Here is a 23,291-nt window from a genome sequence, read left to right on the forward strand (position 1 = left end):
ATTTACATATATAAAATATATATAAAACTCATATATACAAAATACTCATTTGATCTTTCTAACAACCCTATGAGGTAGGGGTGCTGTTAATATCCTCATTTCACACAGGAGGAAACTGAGGCACAGCAAAGCTTAGTAATTTGCCCGAGGTTATACAGTGGTGGAACCAGGATTTGGACCTAAGCAATTTACTGCTGGCGTTGGGGCTCTTAACCAGCTTAGTATGCTGAATTCAGACATATTTTTTAAAAGCTTTTTTGAGTTCCAATCTCTTGGAAGTTACTTCTTTTAAGAAAAAATTAAAAATTAAAAACAACATTAGTTGGTACTCTTATTACATAAGTCATACACACTCACTCTAAAAAACTCAGAAAAAACCAGAAAAGCGTAAAGTATAATGGAAGAATTATTCCCTGTAATTGTAATTCTAGAGATAAGACTTAATTATACATATTCACATATTTTTTCTAAATGTATTTTTAAAAATAGGTCATTCTGTGCATGCAGTAAGATTATATTATGAACATTCCCCATGATTTAAGATATAATGTCTTATGCTATGGAAGTATAATAATTCATTCATCTGTTTTTTACAATTAGAGGTGGAGGTTGTTTAGTTTGTAAGTGTATGTGTACATGTGTGATCTTTTAAAATAGTTGGTAAAATTGTTTAGGAAGATCTTCATTTTTAATTTTTTTTGAGACATAGTCTCGCTTTGTTGCCCGAGCTGGATTGCAGTGGCTTGATCTTGGCTCACTGCAACTTCCACCTTCCAGGTTCAAGTGCTTCTCCTGCCTCAGCCTCCTGAGTAGCTGGGATTATAGGCGGGTGCCACCACACCCAGCTAATTTTTGTATTTTCAGTAGAGATGGGGTTACACCATGTTGGCCAGGCTGGTCTTGAACTTCTGACCTCAAGTGATCCACCCACCTGGGCCTCCCAAAGTGCTGGGATTACAGGCGTGAGCCACCGTGCTTGTCTTCGTCACCCAGGTTATAAGCATAGTACCTGTTAGATAGATAGATCCTTCCCCTTGTCCCACCATCCACCTTCAAGTAGGCCCCAGTGTCTGTTGTTCCCTTCTTTGTGTCCATGTGTACTCAATGTTTAGCTCCCACTTATAGGGGAGAACATGCAGTGTTTGGATTTCTGTCCCTGCATTAGTTCGCTTAGGACAGTGGCCTCCAGCTCCATACATGTTGCTGCAAAAGACACGATCTCATTCCTTTTTATTGAGATGGAGTCTTGTTCTTGTCACCCAGGCTGGAATGCAGTGGCACAATCGTGGCTCACTGCAACCTCTGCCTCCTAGGTTCAAGTGATTCTCCTGCCTTAGCCTCCCGAGTAGCTGGGACTACAGGCGCCCACCACCACACCCGGCTAATTTGTGTATTTTTAGTAAAGTTGAGGTTTCACCATGTTGGCCAGACTGGTCCTGACCTCAGATGATCTGCCCACCTCAGCCTCCCAAAGCACTGGGATTACAGGCGTGAGCCATCGCACCTGGCCGATCTCATTTATTTTTATGGCTGCATAGTATTCCATGGTGTATATGTACCACATTTTCTTTATTCAGTCTACCCTTAAGCATTTAGGTTTATTCCATGCCTTTGCTATTGTGAATAGTGCTGCAGTACACATATGAGTGCATATATCTTTATGTTAGAATTATTTATATTCCTTTGAGTATATACCCAATAATGGGATTACTGGATCAAATGGTAGTTCTGTTTTAAGTTCTTTAAGAAATCGCCACACTGCTTTCTACATGGCTGAACTAATTTTTATTCCCACCAGCAGTATATGAGGATTCCCTTTTCTCTACAACCTCACCAGCATCTGTTGTTTATTTGACTTTTTAATAATAGAAATTCTGACTGGTAGGAGGTGGTGTCTCTTTCTTTCTTCTCTCTCTCTCTTTTTTTTTTGAGACGGAGTCTCGCTCTGTCGCCCAGGCTGGAGTGCAGTGGCACCATCTCGGTCCACTGCAAGCTCCGCCTCCTGGTTTCACGCCATTCTCCTGCCTCGGCTTCCCTAGTAGCTGGGACTACAGGCACCTGCCACCACGCCCAGCTAATTGTTTTGTATTTTTTCAGTAGAGACGGGGTTTCACTGTGTTAGTCGGGATGGTCTCTATCTCCTGACCTCGTGATCCGCCTGCCTCCGCCTCCCAAGTACAGGCATGAGCCACCGTGCCCGGCCGGGGTGGTGTCTCGTTGTGATTTTGATTTGCATTTCTCTAATGATTAATGTTGTTGGCATTTTTTTCATGTGCTTGTTGGCTGCATGTATTTCTTTTTTTGAAAAGTGTCTCTTCCTGTTCTTTGTCCACTTTTTAGTGTGGTTGTTTTTGCATATTAATGTGTTTAAGTTCCTTATAGATTCTGGATATTAGACCTTTGTCAGATGCATAGTTTGCAAATATTTTCTCCTTTTCTTTAACTTGTTGTTTACTCTGTTGGTAGGTTTGTTTGTTTGTTTGCTTGTTTCTTGCTGTGCAGAAGCTGTTTAGTTTAATTTGGTCCGTTTTGTCAATTTTTGTTTTTGTTTTAGTTACTTTTGGTGTCTTCATCATGAAATCTTTGCCAGGGCCTCTGTCTAGAATGGTATTTCCTAGGTTTTTTTCCCAGGGTTTTTAACAGTTTTAGGTTTTACATTTAAGTCTTTGATCCATCTTGAACCGATTTTTGTATATGGAGTAAGGAAGGGATCCAGTTTCAATCTTCTGCTTATGGCTAGCTAGTTATCCCAGCACCATTTATTGAAGAGGGAGTCCTTTCCCGCTTGCTTGTTTTTGTTGATTTTGTTGACGATCAGATGGTTGTAGGTGTGTGGCTTTATTTCTGGGCTCTCTATTGATCTATGTGTCTAATTGATCTGTGTGTCTGTTCTGTTTTTATACCAGTACCGTGCTCTTTTGGTTTACTGTAGCCTTGTAGTATAGTTTGAAGTTGGGTAGTGTGATGCCTCCAGTTTTGTTCTTCTTGCTTAGGATTGCTTTGACTATATGGGCTCTTTTGGTTCCATATGAATTTTAGAGTAGTTTTTAAAAATTCTGTGAAGAACGTCATTGGTAGTTTGGTAGGAGTGGCATTGAATCTCTAAATTGTTTTGGGCAGTATGGCCATTTTTGCAGTGATTCTTCCTATCCATGAACATGGAATGTTTTTGCATTTATTTGTGTTATTTCTGATTTCCTTGAGCAGTGTTTTGTAATTCTTGTTGTAGAGGCCTTTCACCTCCCTGACTAGCTGTATTTCTAGGTTTATTTTATTTTTTTGTGGCCATTCTTGGATGTTATTGGTGTATAGAAGTGCTACTGATTTTTGTACATTGATATTATATCCCGAAACTTTGCTGGCATTGTTTGACAGATCCAGCAGCTTTCTGGCAGAGACTATGGGATTTTCTAGGTATAAAATTATGTCGTTTACAAACAGATAATTTGACTTCCTCTCTTCCTATTTGAATGCTCCTCCTCTCCCCTCCTCTCCTCTCTTCTCTTCTCTTCTTTTTTTGTTGCCCAGGCTGGAGTGCAGTGGCCCAATCTCGGCTTGCTGCAACCTCTGCCTCCTGGGTTCAAACTATTCTCCTGCCTCAGTCTCCCTAGTAGTTGGTACTACAGGTGCCTGCCACCACGCCCAGCTAACTTTTTTATTTTTAGTAGATGTGGGACTTCACCATCTTGGCCAGGCTGGTCTCAAACGCCTGACCTCAGGTGATGTACCCAGCTTGGCCTCCCAAAGTGTTGGGATTATGGATGTGAGCCACCACACCCAGCCTTTTATTTCTTTCTCTTGCGAGATTGCTCTGGCCAGGACTTCCCACTAATATGCTGAATAGGAGTGGTGAGAATGGGCATCCTTGTCTTGTTACGGTGTTCTCAAGGGGCTGCGCTTCCAGCTTTTGCCTGTTCCGTATGATACTGGCTGTGGGTTTGTCAAAGATGGCTCTTATTATTATTTTGAGGTGTGTTCCTTCAAAGCCTAGTTTGTTGAGAGTTTTTAACATGAAGGGATGTTGAATTTTATAGAAAGCTTTTTCTGCATTTGTTGAGATGATCATGTGGTTCTTTTTTTTTTTTTTTGAGACGAAGTCTCACTCTGTCACCCAGGCTGGAGTGCAGTGGCGCGATCTTGGCTCACTGCAACCTCTGCCTCCCGGGTTCAAGGGGTTCTCCTGCCTCTGCCTCATGAGTAGCTGGGATTACAGGCGTGTGCTACCATGCCTGGCTAATTTTTGTATTTTTAGTAGAGACGAGGTTTCACCTTGGTCAGGCTGGTCTTGAACTCCTGACCTCGTGATCCACCTGCCTCAGCCTCCCAAAGTGCTGGGATTACAGGCGTGAGCCACCATGCCTGGCCAATCATGTGGTTTTATTTTTAGTTTTGTTTATGTGATGAATCACATTTATTGATTTGAGTGTGTTGAACCAACCTTGCATCCCAGGGATAAAGCCCACTTGATCATGGTGGATTAGCTTTTTGATGTGCTGGTGGATTTGGTTTGCTAGTATTTTGTTGAGGATTTTGCTTCTAAGTTTATCAAGAATATTGGTGTGAAGTTTTCTTTTTCTTTTTGTGTCTTAGCCAGGTTTTGGTATCAGAATGATGCTGGCCTCATAGAATGAGTTAGGGAGGCATCCTTCATTTTTAAAGTTTTGGAATAGTTTCAGCAGGAATGGTACCAGCTGTTCTTTAAATATTTGATAGGATTTGGTCATGAATTTGTCTGATCCTGAGTGTTTTCTAGTCAGTTGACTTTTTATTACAGATTCAGTTTCAGAACTCATTATTCTTCTGTTCAGGGTTTGAATTTCTTCCTGTTTCAGTCTTGGGAGGTTGTATGTTTCCCGGAATGTTTGTATGTTTATCCATTTCTTGTAAGTTTTCTAGTTTGTGTGCATAGAAGTGTTCGTAATAGTCCCCGATGGTTTTTTGTATTTCTGTGGGGTCAGTGGTAATGCCCTCTTTGTCATTTCTGATAGTGATTATTTGGATCTTCTTTTTGTCTTTATTAGTCTAGCTAGCAGTCTATTTACCTTATTTGTTCTTTCAAAGAATCAACTCCTGGTTTCACTGATCTTTCATATGGTTCTTTGTGTCTCTATTTCATTCAGATCAGCTCTGATTTTATTTATTTCTTGTCTTCTGCTAGCTTTGGGGTTGGTTTGCTCTTGGTTTTCTAGTTCTTCAAGTCATTTGTTTTTCCATTTATTGACAGTTATACTTGGTATTCTTTTTAAAATTTTATGTCTTGATTATATTTTTCTTATTTCTAATGTGTTTTTGCTACTTTATTTTCTTGATTTTTCTAACCAGACGTTTATCAGAATTCTTTTGAATTCTGAATTCTTTGATTTATTTTTCCTACTTTTTTACTTTTTTATTATACTTACTTTAATTTCTTGTTTTATTTTGTTTTATTTATTTGTTTCTGAGACAGGATTTCACTCTGTTGCCCAGGTTAGAGTGCACTAGTGCGATCATAGCTCACTATAACCCCAAACTCCTGAGCTGAAGTGATCTTCCCACCTCAGCCTCCCGTGTAGCTGGGACTACAGGCGCCGCCACCACGCCTGGCTGATTTTTTTGTATTTTCAGTAGAGACAGGGTTTCACCATGTTCGCCAGGATGGTCTCGATCTCCTGACCTCGTGATCTGCCCGCCTCAGCCTCCCAAAGTGCTGGGATTACAGGCGTGAGCCACTGCGCCCGGCCTCAAATTCATTTTTGTAAATTTTCTTTAGTGATTGAAATAGAGGTATATTCCCTATAAGGGATTACTTTAAGTTTATTAAATCAACCTTGTTAATTATTTTTCAGATGCTATGTATCATTGTTAATATTTTTTCATTCTTGGGCAGTCACAGACTGATGGAGAGGTGTGTTAGGAGAGGCAGTCTGCGTGGGCCCTGAGCATTCTTGCGTTTTCTTTCTAGGTGTGCCAAGACTATGAGGTCCTGACTGCTCTTTCCCTGGGCCATTTGTTAGGGTTGTGTTTCTTCTGAGCAAACTTGAGGGATGAAGTGATGGCTCCCTCTGGGCCACAGAGCAGCCGGGCTTATTACCACATGCTATGGAAACAGTGGATTTCCCATGCTCACTGTTCTTTCGCTGCTGCACAGATCCGTCACATGTGCGACTTCCATCCATAAGACTTTGGAGCCGAGGAAGTGACATGCTGACACTCATGCTGCTTGCTGTACCCGGAGTAATAAAATCATTTGCTTCCGATCCAGGAGTCTTGTGTCTTCTGCTAGCATCCATGTAACTGCGACAGGCTAACTTATTGATTTGTAGGGATAGAACCGGACCCCAGACCTGACAGTTTTGGCAATGAGATTGGATGGTGAAGAGGAGGAACAAGGACCTTGCATTCCAGGTTTAGTGATATGGAAAGACTCTTCAGATCTGGTGGTGGATATACTCAACTCAGTGGTGAGAGGGAGGCGGAGGAGGAAAGGCCCCTGGTAATTACATTGCTCCTACCTGTAATGGGTCTGAATGGTGCTTTGCCTGTCTCTCACCCCTCTCCTGTTGTAAGAGGAAGGAATGTTGGTGTGACAGCAGGGCAGTAAGCTCCCAGCTCCAGTCAGAAGGCATTATTGGTGGGGCTGCTGAGTCAAGGAGTCTCAGTCCTGAAATGAGCCGTGTCGGCAGTGAGGGCCTTGCCATCCAATGTAGAGCTTGGAGTGGACGCAAACATCAGAAATTCATTTGATGAGTATCTGTGGGTGGCCCTCAAAGCAAAAGTGATGCAAAACTTTGCCTAATAGCACTGTGCAGACATAGCATGGTGATGGGGCTGAGGCTGTGGGTGGAGGAGTGGCTGAACATAGCAGAATTTCAGGGCGGAGCATGGCTGTCTGCACAAGGCAGAAAGAACAGATCTACAGGTCACGGTGCTAGCTGGACACCAGTAGGTACTTGGCAAAGGACATAGCATGGGTACCCATCTACTGACCTTGGAGTGAGGGACCAAGGAGGGTAAGTGCCTACCAGTTGCCCCCTTCCTACCTGCACTCCTCACACTCCCACAGGAGATCATCTCCTGGCAGCTGTTGCTGTAGACCCTGAGTCAGGCACATATGGCACTCCTTGGTCAGCATTCCCAGAGTAGGAAAAACACTGAATTCAACCGATAAGGTTTGGGCAAGACTCAAACCTTTTTTTAAAAAAACGAAAAAAACCAAATAGGTCTCGCCGTGTTGCTCAGGCTGGAGTGCAGTGGTATCATCATAGCTTACTGCAGCCTTGGACTCCTGGGCTCAAGCAATCCTTCTATCTTGGCCTCCCAAAGTGCTAGGATTACAGGTATGAACCACTGTGCCCAGCTAATTGTTAAACATTTTTTTTTTTCCCGTAAAGGCAGAGTCTCACTGTATTGGCTAGGTTGGTCTTGAACACCTGACCTTAAGTGATCTTCCTGCCTCAGCTTCCTAACGCACTGGGATTACGGGTGTGAGCTACTGAGCCTGGCGTCAGGTGACCTTTTGAGTAGGGTCTTTGGGCTTCTTCCGTTTGTGGTGTAGCTTGTACTGCTGACTCTATTAAATTGGTATTCATGTTTTACATGATCGTACTATGCATGCTTGGCCTCAGGGACTGTGCCCTCCCTTTGGCCCAATATAAACAGTATAGGGCCCCAGGAGGAGAAGCTAATATCACAACTTTTGTGAGAGACTTAATAGCTCCCAAGTACTCCATGAGACCAATTCCTGAAATAGCAGTGCCTCTCCTGGCTGCCACTGCCTGCGAGCGGACTCCTGAGAACGGACGGCAGTGAATCTGCTCAGCCCTTGTTGAAATGGATTGCCCAGCCTGTGGGGCCGTGTGACTCTCTAGCCTGGCATCCCGCTTCTGGGGCGGAGCAACTTAGATTCCATGCCCAGTAAAACGGAAGAGGCTTAACAGGCCTCCTGGCCAAATAACAATGGTCTGTCCTAGAGCTCAACCTGCCTGGCCCTACCTGGCATCAAAGTTTCGTGTGAAAAAGTGGCAGAGACCTCCTGGGGGAAACCCTATTTCCTCATCCACTGCTGAAGCCAAACCACCCAGTTAGGCCCTCAGTGCCCTGAGGCCCTCTAATGTCAAGGCTGGGCTCTCTGACCTTCAGCTGCCTCCGAAGCTGATGGTATTACTGAGGAGTGGCAGCTCATCACAATGGACGCATACTTAGGAATTTTTTATTTTTAAAATTTTAAATGAATGTCTTATTAATATCAAATTTGCGTAAACATGTAGATGTAATGAATAAAGATTTTCTATTTTATTTATTTATTTAGTTTTTTATTTTTTTGAGACCGAGTCTTGCTCTGTCGCCCAGGCTGAAGCGTAGTGGCACAGTCTTGGCTCACTGCAGCCTCCGCCTCCCAGGTTCAAGCGATTCTCCTGTTTCAGCCTCCCTAGTAGCTGGGATTACAGGTGCCCACCACCGGGCCCAGCTAATTTTTGTGTTTTTAGTAGAGATGGGCTTTCATCATGCTGGTCTTGAACTCCTGACCTCAAGTGATCCACCCGCTTCGGCCTCCCAAAGTGCTGGGATTACCGGTGTGAGCCACTGCGCCCAGTCCGATTTTCTATTTATTTAAATATAGTATGAAGAATAATGACAGTGAAGCCCTGTGTACTCATCAGTTAATCTAAAAATATAATAATATAGTGGATAGTAAATTTCATCAGTATAAAATGTCCTACTTTATCCCATTTAATGTTTTTTGTTTTGCATTCTTCTATATTTAAACCAGATTCCTGTTACATTTTTTAAATATTAAACCATAATTTTTAAATCATTTTCACTTTTAGTATCACTTTAGTTTTGATAGGTCTTAGACAGTTAATTTTGGTTTTTGACCTAATTTGTATATATAGTTATAGTAGATATATTTGGTTTTTATCATTTCCTGTTTTTGTATTTTATATAATTTGTTATGTTTGTTAATATTTTGCTAAACCTGTTTTCCGTTTTTTACTATATTAACTATTACTTTTTTGTTCTATTTTCTAATATCTTAGTAATACTACTTTTGATACTAGTTACTATTACTGTTACTAGTTTTGTTATTTTGATACTAATAAGATTAGTGGTAAGAAGTTTTTAATAGCATTATTTAACTTTAATCTCTATTGTCAATAAAAAGTGAAATACTATCATTTTAAATGACCCCTATTTAAAATGAAATTTTTTCTTTAACTCTTTTTTTCTCATCTAAATGTCTACTTCTTTATGTATAAGATAATCAGAAATTATTATTAAATGACTTCTCTTTCAAAAATATTTTTTGGCATTGCATTTTAGTTTATAACTATATATATCATTATTTATATTTCTCTTTATTTAGAAAAAAATTGTCATTGTTCACCAACATTTCCGTGCAGTCACCTCACAGTCCTTTGTGAAGGACGAGGTAGGATGGTGACGTGGGCTGCTGTACTCAGCAGAGCCCTGAGTTTGAGTCCCTCTCCTTCCTGAAGTTCCCCTGCACGCTCAGGGGGCTCTGTACGGCTTTTACTCCCCTGAAGGACAGGGAGACCCCCACTTTACCCCATCATCTTTTTTCCTAAGCATCTGAGGTCCGAGTAGGGGGAGGACAGATGAAGGAACATGGCAAAAGTGACTGGCCCACATCGCAAGGCGCCTTTCTTTTTGAGCGGCAAGTGGCTACTCATGGCTCAACCATATTTGTAATGACATCAGTTTAGGCATAGGTCTGTAGCCTCATTCCTGACACTGTTTATTCAGCTCTGGGACTCCTTGATTGAGCAACTGTACCCACAGTATCTTTTAGCGGTGTTGCTGGGCTCGCTTTCAACACCATCATGATGACATTCCTTCCTGCTTCCGCTCAGAGGAGAGGGACTAACAACCTAGCCAGCAGTGGGCTCAGCCTCACTACCTACCTCAGCCTGCAGACTGTCGCCAGCAGCTAGCACTGCTCGGGGTCCCTGCTCCTCCTGCTTGCCCACCACTTGGGTGCGCGCACTAACTACTGTTAATAGATCCCAGGAGTCTTCTCATATCCCTTAAGCCAATCTGCATGGGCCCCTCTCTTTTCCAGAAAGCCGTCTGTTAGTCTTCTATCCTTGTCACCAAAAGCCATCAAGAACTGTGAAGGGTCTGAGATTTTATTCTGCTTGCAAACTAACAAGTTAGTCTCCCAGTTTCATGGATGGTGGTTGTAAACATGAGATGTCTGGGTCGGAGACAAAGGACTTGGTTATGCGCAGCACATAACCAAGTGCACAGGCTTCCTTTTGGTGCCAGTTCCCCTTGACCCCAAGCCCCACAGTGGACCTGTATCACAGCTAGGGAACTCACCATATTTATATCGGGCTGCAAGCAACTCTGTCTAACCTTTGCTAGGAGGTGAACATTGTGCTACCAGACAGTAAACAAACCTGTCCTTTGCTTCAGAGATATACTCTCTCTAAATCCCAAGGCCGTCTGCTGTACAAACCTTAAGAAGGCAGTTCCAAATAAGATCTGTCCCTGCCTCTGCTTTTGGGATGCACAGAAATGTGAGAGACCCATGGAACATTGTCTCCCAGCACATAGGCACATATCTGAAGAAAACAAGTTTAATTGCTAAGAAATAGTTCTTACCAAAATATCAGAGGATGTCTGTAAATTTTATGGTGATTGATTTCCCAACATTGGTTATCATCCTAAAAATTATACTTACTGTTACAGTGTTATAATTATTTAACGTGACAATTATAACTTCTTTTGGACAGTGGGTTTTAAACGGTTCTAAGGAGCTACCACTGTGTAGTTCCTATATCATAACACTTCTGACGCTGTTCCACTGTTTAGTTCATATTATTACAGGTATAATGCATACGTGACTTGTTTTGGGAGCCCCACCCTTTAGTTCATGTATTTCTTAGGGGCTGGTTGGAGGCAAGGAAAGACAGAATTGAGAGAGTGTAACACAAACACTAGAACAACGATAAAATTTTATCTCCTTTTGTCCGTTTATTGATGGGCTTTCCACAAAATATTTAATGTGTAATAAAAAGGATTTTAGAGAGAAAAGGAGGGGAGGAGGAAGAAAGGAAGAGAGAAGTCACTGTTACAGGTGGTAGATTATGTTTTGGTATCTGTATTAGTCTGTTATCTGTCTCACACTGCTATGAAAAAATACCTGAGACTGGGTAATTTATAAAGAAAAGAGATTTAATTCACTCTCAGTTCCACATGGCTGGGGAGGCCTCAGGAAACTTGTGATCATGGCAGAAGGCAGCTCTTCACAGGGTGGCAGGAGAGAGAATGAATGCCAGCAGGGGACATGCCAGACGCTTATAAAACATCAGATCTCGTGAGAACTCACTCACTATCATGAGAACAGCGTGGGGGAAACTGCCCCCATAATTCAGTTACCTCCCACTCGGTCCTTCCCAGGACACATGGGATTATGGGGATTACAATTCAAGATGAGATTTGGGTGGGGACACAACCAAACCATATCAGCATCTTGAATAGTTTGAAAGTTGTGAAGTGAAAGTTCAAAGGACTCTTCAGCAAAGTAGTAGTGTGTTTTGTTGTAGTGTGTTTTGTGACTATTCACATTTCATCTCCTGTGATTAATAGCTGCTTTCTATGAGATCTCATGTGTTAAATACCAGCCTGATTCATTCTGGTTCACTGGCCTCCCGTGCTATGAACACTTAAGGTGAGCTGACTCTCAGATTTGAGGAAGTGTTTTAAACTTGCCAAGTGCAGCCCTGTGGCAAGTCTGCGATGTTGGTGAAGGACTAGCAAGAAAAAGCCACTTCACCTCAGAGGTCATCATTTAGGGCTAGGTATACTTCTCCATGCTTTTAGGACGTTTTCTTTCCTTTCTATTGAATTTGAAGAACTGGGTGCCTATTCCTGCAATTCAGAAATTAGAAAGTAATACTTAGGACAAAATTGAAATAAGTGTATGTTTTGGAATTTTATAACTCATTTTTATGTTAAATGTGGAATGAGATTACATGATTTATTGAGAAATATGGATGTATTTATAATTTTGTTGGTTGTATTAGATAATTGTAGGTTAGTGCATTGCAGTGCAAAATATCAACATGAACCTTTAACTTATAGCTGCAGATTCAATCATTTGGTGACTTTTTGGGGAGTAGAAGAAGTTTCTGTTTTTGTCTTACTCTGCAGTTTTTAAGTTTTAAAAGTCTGGCCTTTAGTTTGGTCCTGAGGTCAGAATTTGTTTTGCATTTAAAACAAAATCGTGCATAATGATTATATTATTGTATTCTTGTCTCATGGATTAATGAGAATTCTATAGAATGTGAAGAAAAGCATCATATAGAATTGGTAAAAGCAGTATCTCTATAGTTTATAATGCTGGGTTGCAATGACAGTTCTTCAGCAGCACAGTAGAGGGCTCCGGAGGCTGTGAAGAGCGCCAGAGTCCATGCTAGAGAGAGCCCGCACTCTCCAGCAGCTCGGAGCATTGTGGCACCCCAAGTTCAGTGCTCACTGGACTGTCTGGCTCTGTGCCATAATTAGCCTTCTATTCCCTTGATTAGAATCACAGATAGAAATTCATTAATCTGCTTTGTTAGTGGAAAGTGTTAGGAAAGTAATTAATTGTTAAAAATGGCTCTGCAGATGTTTTTTATGAAGTTTTTTTTTTTGTTTTATCCAAGCTTGATAATATTTTCCATAATTTTGAAAAGTCAGTCTAAACATTGTAAACTATAGGTACTTAGTGTATTTTTCCTGTTCATAAATATAAATTTCTTCACCTTCCAAGGGATTATTTTATGCTTTCATATAGGCAGAAACCTTATTGTTCATGAAGTGAAGTAAAATACTAAAATTATATTTCTACTATATTTTTCAGGGAATCCGGGCCCGCATTTTAGAGACTCTGGTCATGCTTCTTCTTCTTGCATTACTCATTCTTGGGATAGTGTGGGTAGCTTCAGCACTCATTGACAATGATGCTGCAAGCATGGAATCTTTATATGGTATGGATTTCCTTGTTTTAGCCAGTTTCTTTACTGGAAACTATAGTTTGGGATATAATTACACACTCAATTTTAAAAACATTTAAATAATTCTTTGTATAGTTAACAAAGATGTTTGATGTTAATTTACAGAATTAAGAAATCTTTAGGTATCTTTATCTAAAAATGAAGTTTTATTTCTTTTATATGTGAAGAATAAGTAAGCAGCTTTTCAGATTTTCTGTTGTTGTTGTTAATTGGTTTCTGTTCTTCAAATTCCGTGGAGAGTTTTTTTCTCCCTCCAAACAGGTTTTGCTAAAGGGTTACTTCTTGGTTTTCTATTTTAGATCTTTTTATTGTACAGTTTAGAAATTATATGGCTTAAACTCAAATAGGCAATTACAATGTTTACGTGAGGTGTAGTCAGTCTCTATCTTATCGTAAGATAGACTGATTGTATCTTAATGTGCAATATTTTGGATTTGTTAAAATATATTTACTTTTTTTTAATAGATCTCTGGGAGTTCTATCTACCCTATTTATATTCCTGTATATCATTGATGGGATGTTTGTTACTTCTCTGTAAGTATTTTTCAGACTTAATAGAAAAGTAGAGTTGTCCTTATTCTGGAAAATTCAGGGAAGTTTTCTGATGAGATTTCTTAACTATTTGGAGATTTTTTTGAGTTCGCCTTAGCTATTTTTATTCAAATAAATTTTGATAAATGGAAACTTTGAAATAATAAGATGCTTTTATTGTTCTCTAAGGAAAGCCTCTTCTACCGAGTTGTAGAGTGAGACAGACGGACAGACACACACACACACTCACACACTTTCACTCACACACTCACACACAGTCATACTTACATACACTGACACACAAACTGTATGCACACTCATACACACATGCCATACCCTCATCCCCATACCTGTCATAATGCTAGATTCTACTTTTAAATGGAAATGGTAGAATTATTATGATAAGTTCTTGGTTTTTTAAAAGTTTGTTTTGTTTTACTTAAAGCATCACAGCCTATCTCAGGGATGTTATAAGTAGATAAATGTAGTTTAAAGGACTTAAGACTATGGTTGTCACCTTTAGATATTCTTGTTTGTTTCTTAGTCCTATTAATACTTGAAATTTAACCTGTTCTTTACTCATTTTTCTTTATTTTAACCAAAAGTATTTTAAGTTATTCAACTGCTAGAATCTTGAATATTATTCTAAGCCTTTTTTTGTTGTCACATATCTTTCAGAGCTAATTACACCTATTCCCGTCACAGGCCCCCTCTAGCTTGTTTATTGATGATGGTGAAGAGTCCTCTGACAAAACACTAGAATCTCAGTTGGAGAGAATAATGTTCTTAAAATGATAATCTTTGAATTTCCCTTATTTTTACGGTCTAGTTGTTTATCTCTCCAAGCTCTCTAATGTCGCTTTCTGTCTTTTGGTGATCTTATTTCTGCAGTGTGTACACCAGTTGGCCTTTCTCGTATGTTCACAGTGATGGGTCAGTTGCTAGTGAAGCCAACAGTAAGTATTTAATTATAAATCATTTTGTTTATTAAATAAATGTGTTACATTTGAGCATCTTTTAGATTGTGAGCTAGCACTTAGAAATAGAAGAATATTTTTTGTACATTTATCACTCAAATTGTTGTTTTATTAAGTTTTTTTTAAATAGAACTTTGGTTAAATTTCCAATCTTTGGAAACCAAATTTGGTTTTGCTTTTAAAATACTACCTATAGGCGCACAGGTAAAAATTCCTCTAGCAAATTTTAGGACAAAATTTACAAATATTTACAGGTATTTTAGGTGTCCATTGCCTAATATCAAAAAGTACCTTGATTTTGTTTCAAAATTTACATGTATGCTTTAATTTATAAAACGGTTATATTTCTGAAAATTTGCCTGCATATTATGTCTTGATTAATTGAACCATACTTTGCCTTTAATCTTAGAAACACTATATATTAGTTTTTAAATGATTTTCAGTTGATTGTAATTCTAATGATTTGTCGCTTTCTTTGGTCTCTATTTTGTCAGATATTTAATTATATAAAAATGATTTCTTAGCTACACCTAGGAAATTTGTCACTTACGTTCATGGATCCTCATTGCCTGTGAACTCAAGTGTAAACTACTTACATGTTACAAAGCCTTTCACAGCCTGGTCCACGCTAAGTTTTCCTCTAGCTGTCCCTCTGTTTACTGTCACTCTAGCTCATGAGCGAACTTGCTGTGCTCTGAATAGGCTTTGTGCATTCTGTCTCCAGGACTGTCTCTTTCCCTCCAAGGCCTCTTACCTGCTCCAGCCACCTAGCAGCCTCCTGCGGCCTAGCTCAAATATCAACTCCGCTGTCTACATAGCTTTGAACCTTGCCTTGCTTCTTCAAGGACAAATAATTAAACCCCTTTCTTTGCCTTTCTCATGTTCCCTTTTGTTTCTGTCTCACTAGTAATACTTACTAAATCGTTACAGTTATGTGTTTGTCTTCCTTGTCATGATTCATCTAGGGAAAGTACTGAGGAAGTGTTACAGGGGATATACTTTTATTTTAATAAATGCTTACTTAATTTTAAAAATCATAATATTTTTATATTTTAAAGATAAAGTTTAATTTTTTATTTATAAAAAATGCATAAATACATTTTACAAAAAGTATATAAATGTTGTAAACATACTTGTGTGCCACACACGTGCTGTCAAGTCATGGAATTCCTTTCCCTTGTAAGGAGGTTCTGTGACACTGCATTCCTGCATTCATTTAGTTCCTTCCTACATTTGTTGTTGTTGCGTGTTTGTTTGTTTGGTCTTCTTTCTCCTTTTCTGCTTCCTGACCCCTAACTATAGGCAAATGTTTAAAGTTCTATCATTGGTCAAAAGTTCTATTAATGCTCTGCTCCTAAACCATCTTGCCATTTCCACATCACTTTTAAATGCCTCATTCTAATGAGGAAAAGACAATGGAAACAAATTATAGTACATTTTAAGTGCTATAATTGAATAACCCATGGAGCGGAAAACTCAACATATATAAAATGAAACTACTTACTTAGCTCCCTTCCCCAAGCTAATTTTTCTCCTTAACTTGTCTCTTATTAATGTTAAATATAGTGAACCCCAAGTTTCTCTTCAAAGAATCAGTATGTCAGTATGTTCAGCTCTCTTCTTCTTTGATTCTCCATTTTAAAGTTTAAATTCCTGGTTCTGTTTTCCCCCTTGCCTCTAGTTTCAGTAAACAACTTTCCCACCAGTCCTTATCAGTAGTTCACATCTGTTCCCTAGTCACCTGCTCCATCCTGACTCACCCCTGGTCACCTTCTTTGACCTGAGTCACTCCTGGTCACCTGCTCTGACCTAAGTCACCTTTAATTACCTGTTCCTAACCGTCCTTCCCACCAGACTAGTCACCCCGCCACTCTGGCTCATACCCCTGCTCTCTTTAAATTAGCCAGTCGGAATTAGCTTAGACTGTGTGTTCCAACCCTAGCCAGTAGGGGAGCGACACAGCAGTAGGCCCCAGGTCAGGAATGAGAACTCCTTCCCCTCCCCTGTCCAGGTGTGCTCTCGCCATTACTCCGTTTGCGAGTCTCAGCCTTCTGTAGAAATAAAAATTGCCTTGCTGACAAAATTAATGTTTGGGTGCTATTTCTTTGTGGCACGGGGAACAAGCATTTTGCATTTCTAACATTAACGGTGTCCTCAGAGTCTTATCTTTGTTTCTTTTCTTGTTGGTAACATTCAGTAATAAAGATTATTTATTGAGTAATTGAGGGTATTGTATATGCTAGCAATAAACACTGTATTTTACACACATAATTTCATTTTATCCTGATGACAAACCTGTAAGTTAGATAGTGGTATTCTTATTTTACGGCTTAACTAGTGCCATTTCGGGAAGATCAAGTAGCTTGTACAAGATCAGAGATCTAGGACGGGGCAGAATGTGAACCCAAGAGGCTGGTTTCAGACCAGAGGCTGCCCTGCCATTCTATTTGGCTGTAAGCGCCAGCGCTGTAAAACCGCTTTCTTGCCGAGTGGACTTTGTACCCCTCCACTTCTGTGTTTTGCTTTCAGTTTCCTCTGATTGAAATACCTTTCTTTTGGTAGTTGAAGCTGTCAGATAAGATGCTGCTATGCTACTGCCATCAAAAACACCGGCCAAAACTTCTTTCTCTCCATCTGGGAATAGTTTTTCTTCCTTTGAACTTTTGTAATGTTTTATTTAAGCCATCATTATGACTTTCACAAATCTTCTAAGTATTTTTTTAATTCATCTGATCTCTTCTGCTACACTAGAATATAAGCCCTTTGAGGTCAAGGACTATGTCTTACCCATATTTAAGCCCCCATTAGCCCATAGTAGTTGAGTATAGGCTTTGAAGGCACGTAACATTTCTTGGTAACCCTGTTTCTTGGAATATAAAATGGAGATGAGAACAGTCTGTTTTTCATAGGAGTGTTGTAGAAATCAAGGAGGATGGTGCTTATAAGCACTTAACACAAATATATGTGTGTTGTTCACATTGCCACTGCATGTCTATTATGCATTGGTATAAATCTGAGACTGAGTAATTTACAAGGAAAAGCGGTTTATTTGGCTTATGGTTCCGCACGCTGTACAAGAAGCATGGCACTGGGACCTGCCTCTGGCTAGTGCTTCAGGAAGCTTCCGATCATGGCGAGAGTTGAACGAGGAGCATTTGTGTCACAGGGCAAGAGAGGGAGCAGGCAAGAGAGAGGTCCACACTCTTTTGAACAACCTGCTGTCATGTGAACAAATAGAGCAAGAACTCAGTTATTACTGTATGGTCAGCACCAAATTGGTTATTCATGAGAGATCCACCTCCATGACCTAAATACCCCCCTGGTCCCACCTCCAATACAGGGGATTAGATTTCAACACGAGGTTTGAAAGGGACAAATAGCCAAACTACATCAGTCACGCATTCACCTAAGACATACCAGTGGTGATAAGTAATTCTTGGATGATTTGCATAAGAAAGATAAAAATCATTTTGTATGCGTTAGACCTTAAGTAAAAAATGTCAATTCTGATCCAGATAGTAGAAAGTGAAGAGAAGTGTTGATGGGAAAGGAACTTCGGATGATGGCCCCCAAGGACCTGGTCCCAGACATGTGGGTTTTCTCTGGGATTCCTCTCCCCTGACCCATTGCATCCAGTAGATCCTCTCTGTGTAGCACTCTTTCTCCTCAGGAGTAGCACGCATTTTCAGCCTACATGTTTCCTCTTTGGAGAGGGCTTGCTGGCTGGCCGTTTAGGTATCCCTTCCCCTTTTCTTCCTATTGCTTTCTTCCTCATAGGATGGTCATTCTTTGTCATTATTTGTTTGTATATTTATTTGTTGATTACTGTTGATTATTATTTTAGTATTTATTTTTTCTCACCTTCCAAGTCAGGCTTCTCAAGGATCAAGTTGGTATGTGTGCCAGTGATGAGTTCAGTGCTAGGTCAGAGGGGACCGTAAGGATTTGTTGAAAGGCTGGGAATTATTGGATTGCTTCAAATAAATTTCACACCAGCTGTATAAATTTGACATCTGACAGGGATTGCATGATTTGAAAATCTGTTTTCTGAAAATACTTTAAAATCTGAAAGGAGATGTATATATGGTTTCTATCTTTTTGTCCATTAGCTCCTCACAGTTTATTTTTTTGCTGAGTGTAAGTAGTTTGAAGGTGAAGATATGGAACACTGATAGCAGCTCTAGACTTCTTTCAGATTTTCCCTACAGCTAGGAAGATAATAAGGATCCTCTCAGAAGGATAGCTATGTTAACAAAACTAGAATTAAATCAATTTTAGGTTTTTTAACAATGCAGACAATATCCCATACAATTGGTAAATTATTAGTGTGGTTTTTTTTTTTTTTTTGAATTACTGTTGTATAACTTGGTTTATATGTAAACATACCCCTTCTCTAGATTTCGATCTATTGGATGATTTTGATAATACCAATCTTTAATATTCATGGAGCGTTTTTAGTACGTATAGATGATATAAATGGAAAGTATTGCATGTTTCTGATGTAGTTTATGGATTTCTTGTTGTAGACATTATGTAGGTAAATGTAAATGAGAAAACAAATGTTGGACTGGGTGTCTGTTCCTTCTATCTCTAAAATATTGGCTTGGGCATGTATTTACTGTAGTTATTTACCGTAATTAGTTTTTTGACTGTTTAAAATTGATACATGTAGGCCGGGCATGGTGGCTCATGCCTATGATCCCAGCACTTTGGGAGGCTGAGGCAAGCAGATAGCCTGAGGTCAGGAGTTCAAGACCAGCCTGGTCAGCACGGTGAAACCTGTCTCTACTAAAAATACAAAAATTAGCTGAGCATGGTGGTGTGCGCCTGTAGTCCCAGCCACTAAGGAGGCTGAGGTGGGAGGATTGCTTGAACCCGGGAGGCAGAGGTTGCAGTGAGCTGAGATTATCATGCCACTGTACTCCAGCCTGGGCAACAGAGTGAGACTCTGTCTCAAACAAACAAATAAACAATAAATAAATAAATAATAAAAAAATTCATACATGTAACCCGCATCTCAGAATGTCACTAAAAAACCCTAAAGTTCATACATTTGTTGGCCATTGAGAAGAGTTCCTTAGTTTAATCCCTTAAACTTTAAAAATATCCAATTTAAATGTATATAGGGTTTATGATAACTTTTGATGTGTTTGGTTATATACTAAAGTATTTATATTTAATTTATAAATAAAATAGTTGGAGCTTTTTTATTTTGGGTTCTTAGAAATTTGAATGAATACATTATCTAAAATAAATAGACCAAAAAGCCTAAATGGTCTCATAAGCATTAGTTTTGTAACGTTGCATTGTTGAATAGTTTTATCTTTAAATTTAGATTCTTGAAGACCTGGATGAACAGATTTATATCATTACCTTAGAGGAAGAAGCACTCCAGAGACGACTAAATGGTATGTATATATTACATATTTAGACTGGGATAAAAAAACTCTTTAATATCAAAAAGATAGATAATTGAAGGGAAAAAATATAAACCTCTCTGTATCTTGTGCTGCTACAAGAGGAGGACACTTTAGAGTAACAAAAGAACTTCCCTGGTGAAGCGAGGTTTATTGCAGACCCTGGCTGAGATGAGCTGTAACAGAGCAAGACCCATTCTTTGTGAGACTTTGGCCACTGAGGGACTAGGCACCTCTCTACTGCCAACTGTGTTTATGTTTTAAGCATATGACTTTGAAGTTTAATTTTTAATTACTGATCATTTTTGAGGAACCAATGAAGAAAAGAGTAATGATACAGTTTAACAGATAGTATAGGTACATTTTCTTTAATTTTACTTAAGTAATTTTCAAATGTTGAAAAACCAGTCTCCCGCCAACAAGATTAGATAATTAATAGCTAACTGCATTTCAGAAACATGATTCAAGAGTAGGTATAAAATAGAAGGTTAGTTTATGAAATACTGAGAAATAGGTAGATACCTACTTTCTTCAGTTATAAATAGTGAATGTAAATCATCACCCCTAAAGTGTTCATAATATTTTAGAGCTTTTTTCTTAGATCCAAGAATTTCAGTTTGTATCTGTTCTAGAGGGTTCTTGTCAGTAACATTCTATAATTTGATACAGATAAACTTTTCGACTGGAACTACATATGTTTTTTATTCTTCTAACTTAATTAAAACTACTTTAATATTTAAACCTGTTTAATTTCAGAGATATAAACTTTAGTCAACAATGTCAGCTTTATAAAGTTTCCTTAAAGCAGTGAATGTTATAATAAATGTATCCTATTTGGATAACCATGCTGCTGTGCAGTGAGCCTGCCTGTGTGGTGAAGAGTATGCGTCAAGCTGCTGCCTGCCTGCCTGCCTGTGGGATGGTTTCAGCCTCAGGCAGCCGCTGCTTCTATTTCACAGATGAGGAGGCTGACACCCAGGAAGAGTAAAATGTAGCCCCCATGAACTGAAGAACTTGAATTGACTTCAGTCAAAACAAAACAAAATCCAGAAGTACAGCCTTTCTCACTTTCCCCTTCCACAGCAGGAAAAATAAAAAAGGCCTTTCTAGAATCTTTATAAATCCTCTGGCTCCTCCAATTTAAAAGTGGCTGACCATATGTAAAGAAGTGGAAAAGGAAACCCTTGCTAGATGGCTGAATGTCTCATAAAATGAAGCCAAGCCAAAATCAGTAAAAACACCTCCCTGGCGTCGAAATGTTACAGAGAAGAGACGGATGGACCTGGGGAGGAGGGAGGATGGGGGGATAACTAATACTAAATTAATTGTTTTACACACCATTTTGGTAGGCCGTGCACTATTTGTGATCCGTTTGGTAGATTGTCTGAAATCTTTTCAGTGAAACTCTTAAGTGATATGTTAGGATAATTATGATTTTGCTGTTTGCTGCTGGTTAGCCACTGTGGACTATTTCAGGTGGAAAATAAAGAGCTAAATGATTTATGTTTATAACATAAATGGTTCTGTGGCAAAATGGACATTTTGACTAATACAGATTAAGAATCGTGAGCTTCAGTAGAGTATGCTTAGAAATATGTGTAGGAAAGCAGGACTGAAAAAATCACGACTCACCATTTCTTAAGAAAATAGAAATAGGAGGTTAGTAAGAGAAGCCATCCCCCTGGATTTTATTTAATCTAGTATTATGACTATTGTGTTTTGTTATAACAGTTACTCTCTGTTTTAAATTATAAAACAAAAGTAAAGTGTTTATTGTTTTACTTTTGCTAGTAAAAAGAATTCCAGAATAATGAGAGTAAAATACTTTTTTAAAAATACAAATTCCTTTGCTGATTTATCATAGAGTTCCTGGCGGTGCTTTCTTAGTGTGTGTTGGAATACGTAGTGTGCATTGAGGAATCTTTGGGGTGTCAGCGTGGCTTACTCTGAGCTCCGTTGTACAGTTATGCGAAAAAACGTGACAGCCAGCACCAAGAAGTGCTTCACTGTAGAAATAACACTACTTTTTTTTAAAGTAACATGAGTTATTGTGTTAGTTATGATATTGCTGGAGTTGAATTTTCATGCCTGGTTTTAAAAATAATCAGTATAGCTTTGTGTTGGAATGCCTGACTGTGACTTCTCACTTGTTTATTTGACACTTGATGGTGCTATAGGTATAAAGTTATTGGGAGGTTTTGTTCCTGTTAATATTGTTATTGTTTCATGGAATGTTAGTAAAGTAAAGCAAAGCTGTGTGCTGTGATAATGTTAATTGGTATCCTGAGTAAGCCATCCTGTTATCAGCCACTCTCTACCCTTTCTCCTTTCCCTGTTTGCTTATTGCACATCTTAATTAAGCACTAAATATTGTGCAGATGAATTAAGATGCTGAGTCTCAAGATCCATAGGCTAGTTGACTGAAGAAGAGGAGAAAAAAGGACAAGAATTTATAGATTTTTATCTAGTGCTTAACTACTTGAAAAAAGGAATAGAGAGGAAAGAGTTCTGTGTTTCTGAGACAGGAGGGAGCCCCAGAGCACCTGTCGTTTGGCTAAGACAGCACCTCCCTCATGTCCCTGTTGTCATGGCAGGAGTAGAGAGATGTCCACAGAACTCACTGTGATCTCGGCAGGCCGCCTTCCCCTTCCCCGCAGCACACAGCCTCCCCTCTGCCATCTGCTTTGGGACTGTCAGGACTAATGGGTACATTTTGTCTGTCACTCCTCTTTATCATGGTGAGCACGTGGAACCCAGAACATCCAGACTCCTTGCACCCTGGACTCTGCCCCCCTGTCTCTATACGTCCCATTTCTGACCTGATTTTCCACTTTCCTCTAGCTTCTGAAACTTTCTGCTTGTGCCATTTGGAACTGAGAGTTAACTCATGCACAAAACCCCTGTATCTTCAACTGCCACTTCCTTGCTCGGAGAAACTTGGCACACGTTCCTGCCACCCGCTTATGTGATGGCTCGCTTCTACCCACATCCCTCATTTGGCTGGTCCTGGAGTTTGAGGAGGTGCCTTCCTGCTCCCTTTTACTACTCTCCAGCACTTTGGATCTCATGTCGTCAGACCGTGACCTAGTCCTGCCATGTGCTCACCTCCCAGGCCTTTTCTGCTCCCTGCTGGAGGATTTTTGCTCCTCGTTTCTAATCCTTCTCTGATTCTGTGCCTTTTTCGTGGTGATTTTGTGTCTGTGCGTGTGTCCTTCCCATCACTCCGGGACACTCCTTCCCTGTCCCTGTGGTTGTCTGCCTCACCCGCTCATGCCTGTGACATAACCCACTCAAGTTCTTCTGCATAATCTTACAATGAAGCATCCTACTCTCCACCTACCACTTCTTTTTCCAGTTCACTTCTT

The 23,291-nt window shown here is 39.6% G+C and overlaps 1 protein-coding gene across 11 annotated transcripts in view; it reads left to right on the forward strand.

The window, feature by feature from the left end:
* LMBR1 (limb development membrane protein 1) overlaps positions 1-23,291 on the forward strand; it is a 223,140-nt gene that overhangs the window by 106,338 nt on the left and 93,511 nt on the right. For 10 of the 11 annotated variants that reach the window (XM_017957369.2, XM_021936478.2, XM_017957372.2 and 7 more), the window contains 4 exons: positions 12,848-12,974; positions 13,467-13,535; positions 14,424-14,488; positions 19,845-19,917. In XM_017957369.2, coding sequence (XP_017812858.1) covers positions 12,848-12,974; positions 13,467-13,535; positions 14,424-14,488; positions 19,845-19,917 — 334 coding nt within the window. The remainder of the gene's footprint in view (positions 1-12,847; positions 12,975-13,466; positions 13,536-14,423; positions 14,489-19,844; positions 19,918-23,291) is intronic. The other variant, XM_017957374.3, reaches the window with a different exon arrangement.

Source organism: Papio anubis, chromosome 4, assembly GCF_008728515.1.
Source record: "Papio anubis isolate 15944 chromosome 4, Panubis1.0, whole genome shotgun sequence".
NCBI lineage: Eukaryota > Metazoa > Chordata > Mammalia > Primates > Cercopithecidae > Papio > Papio anubis.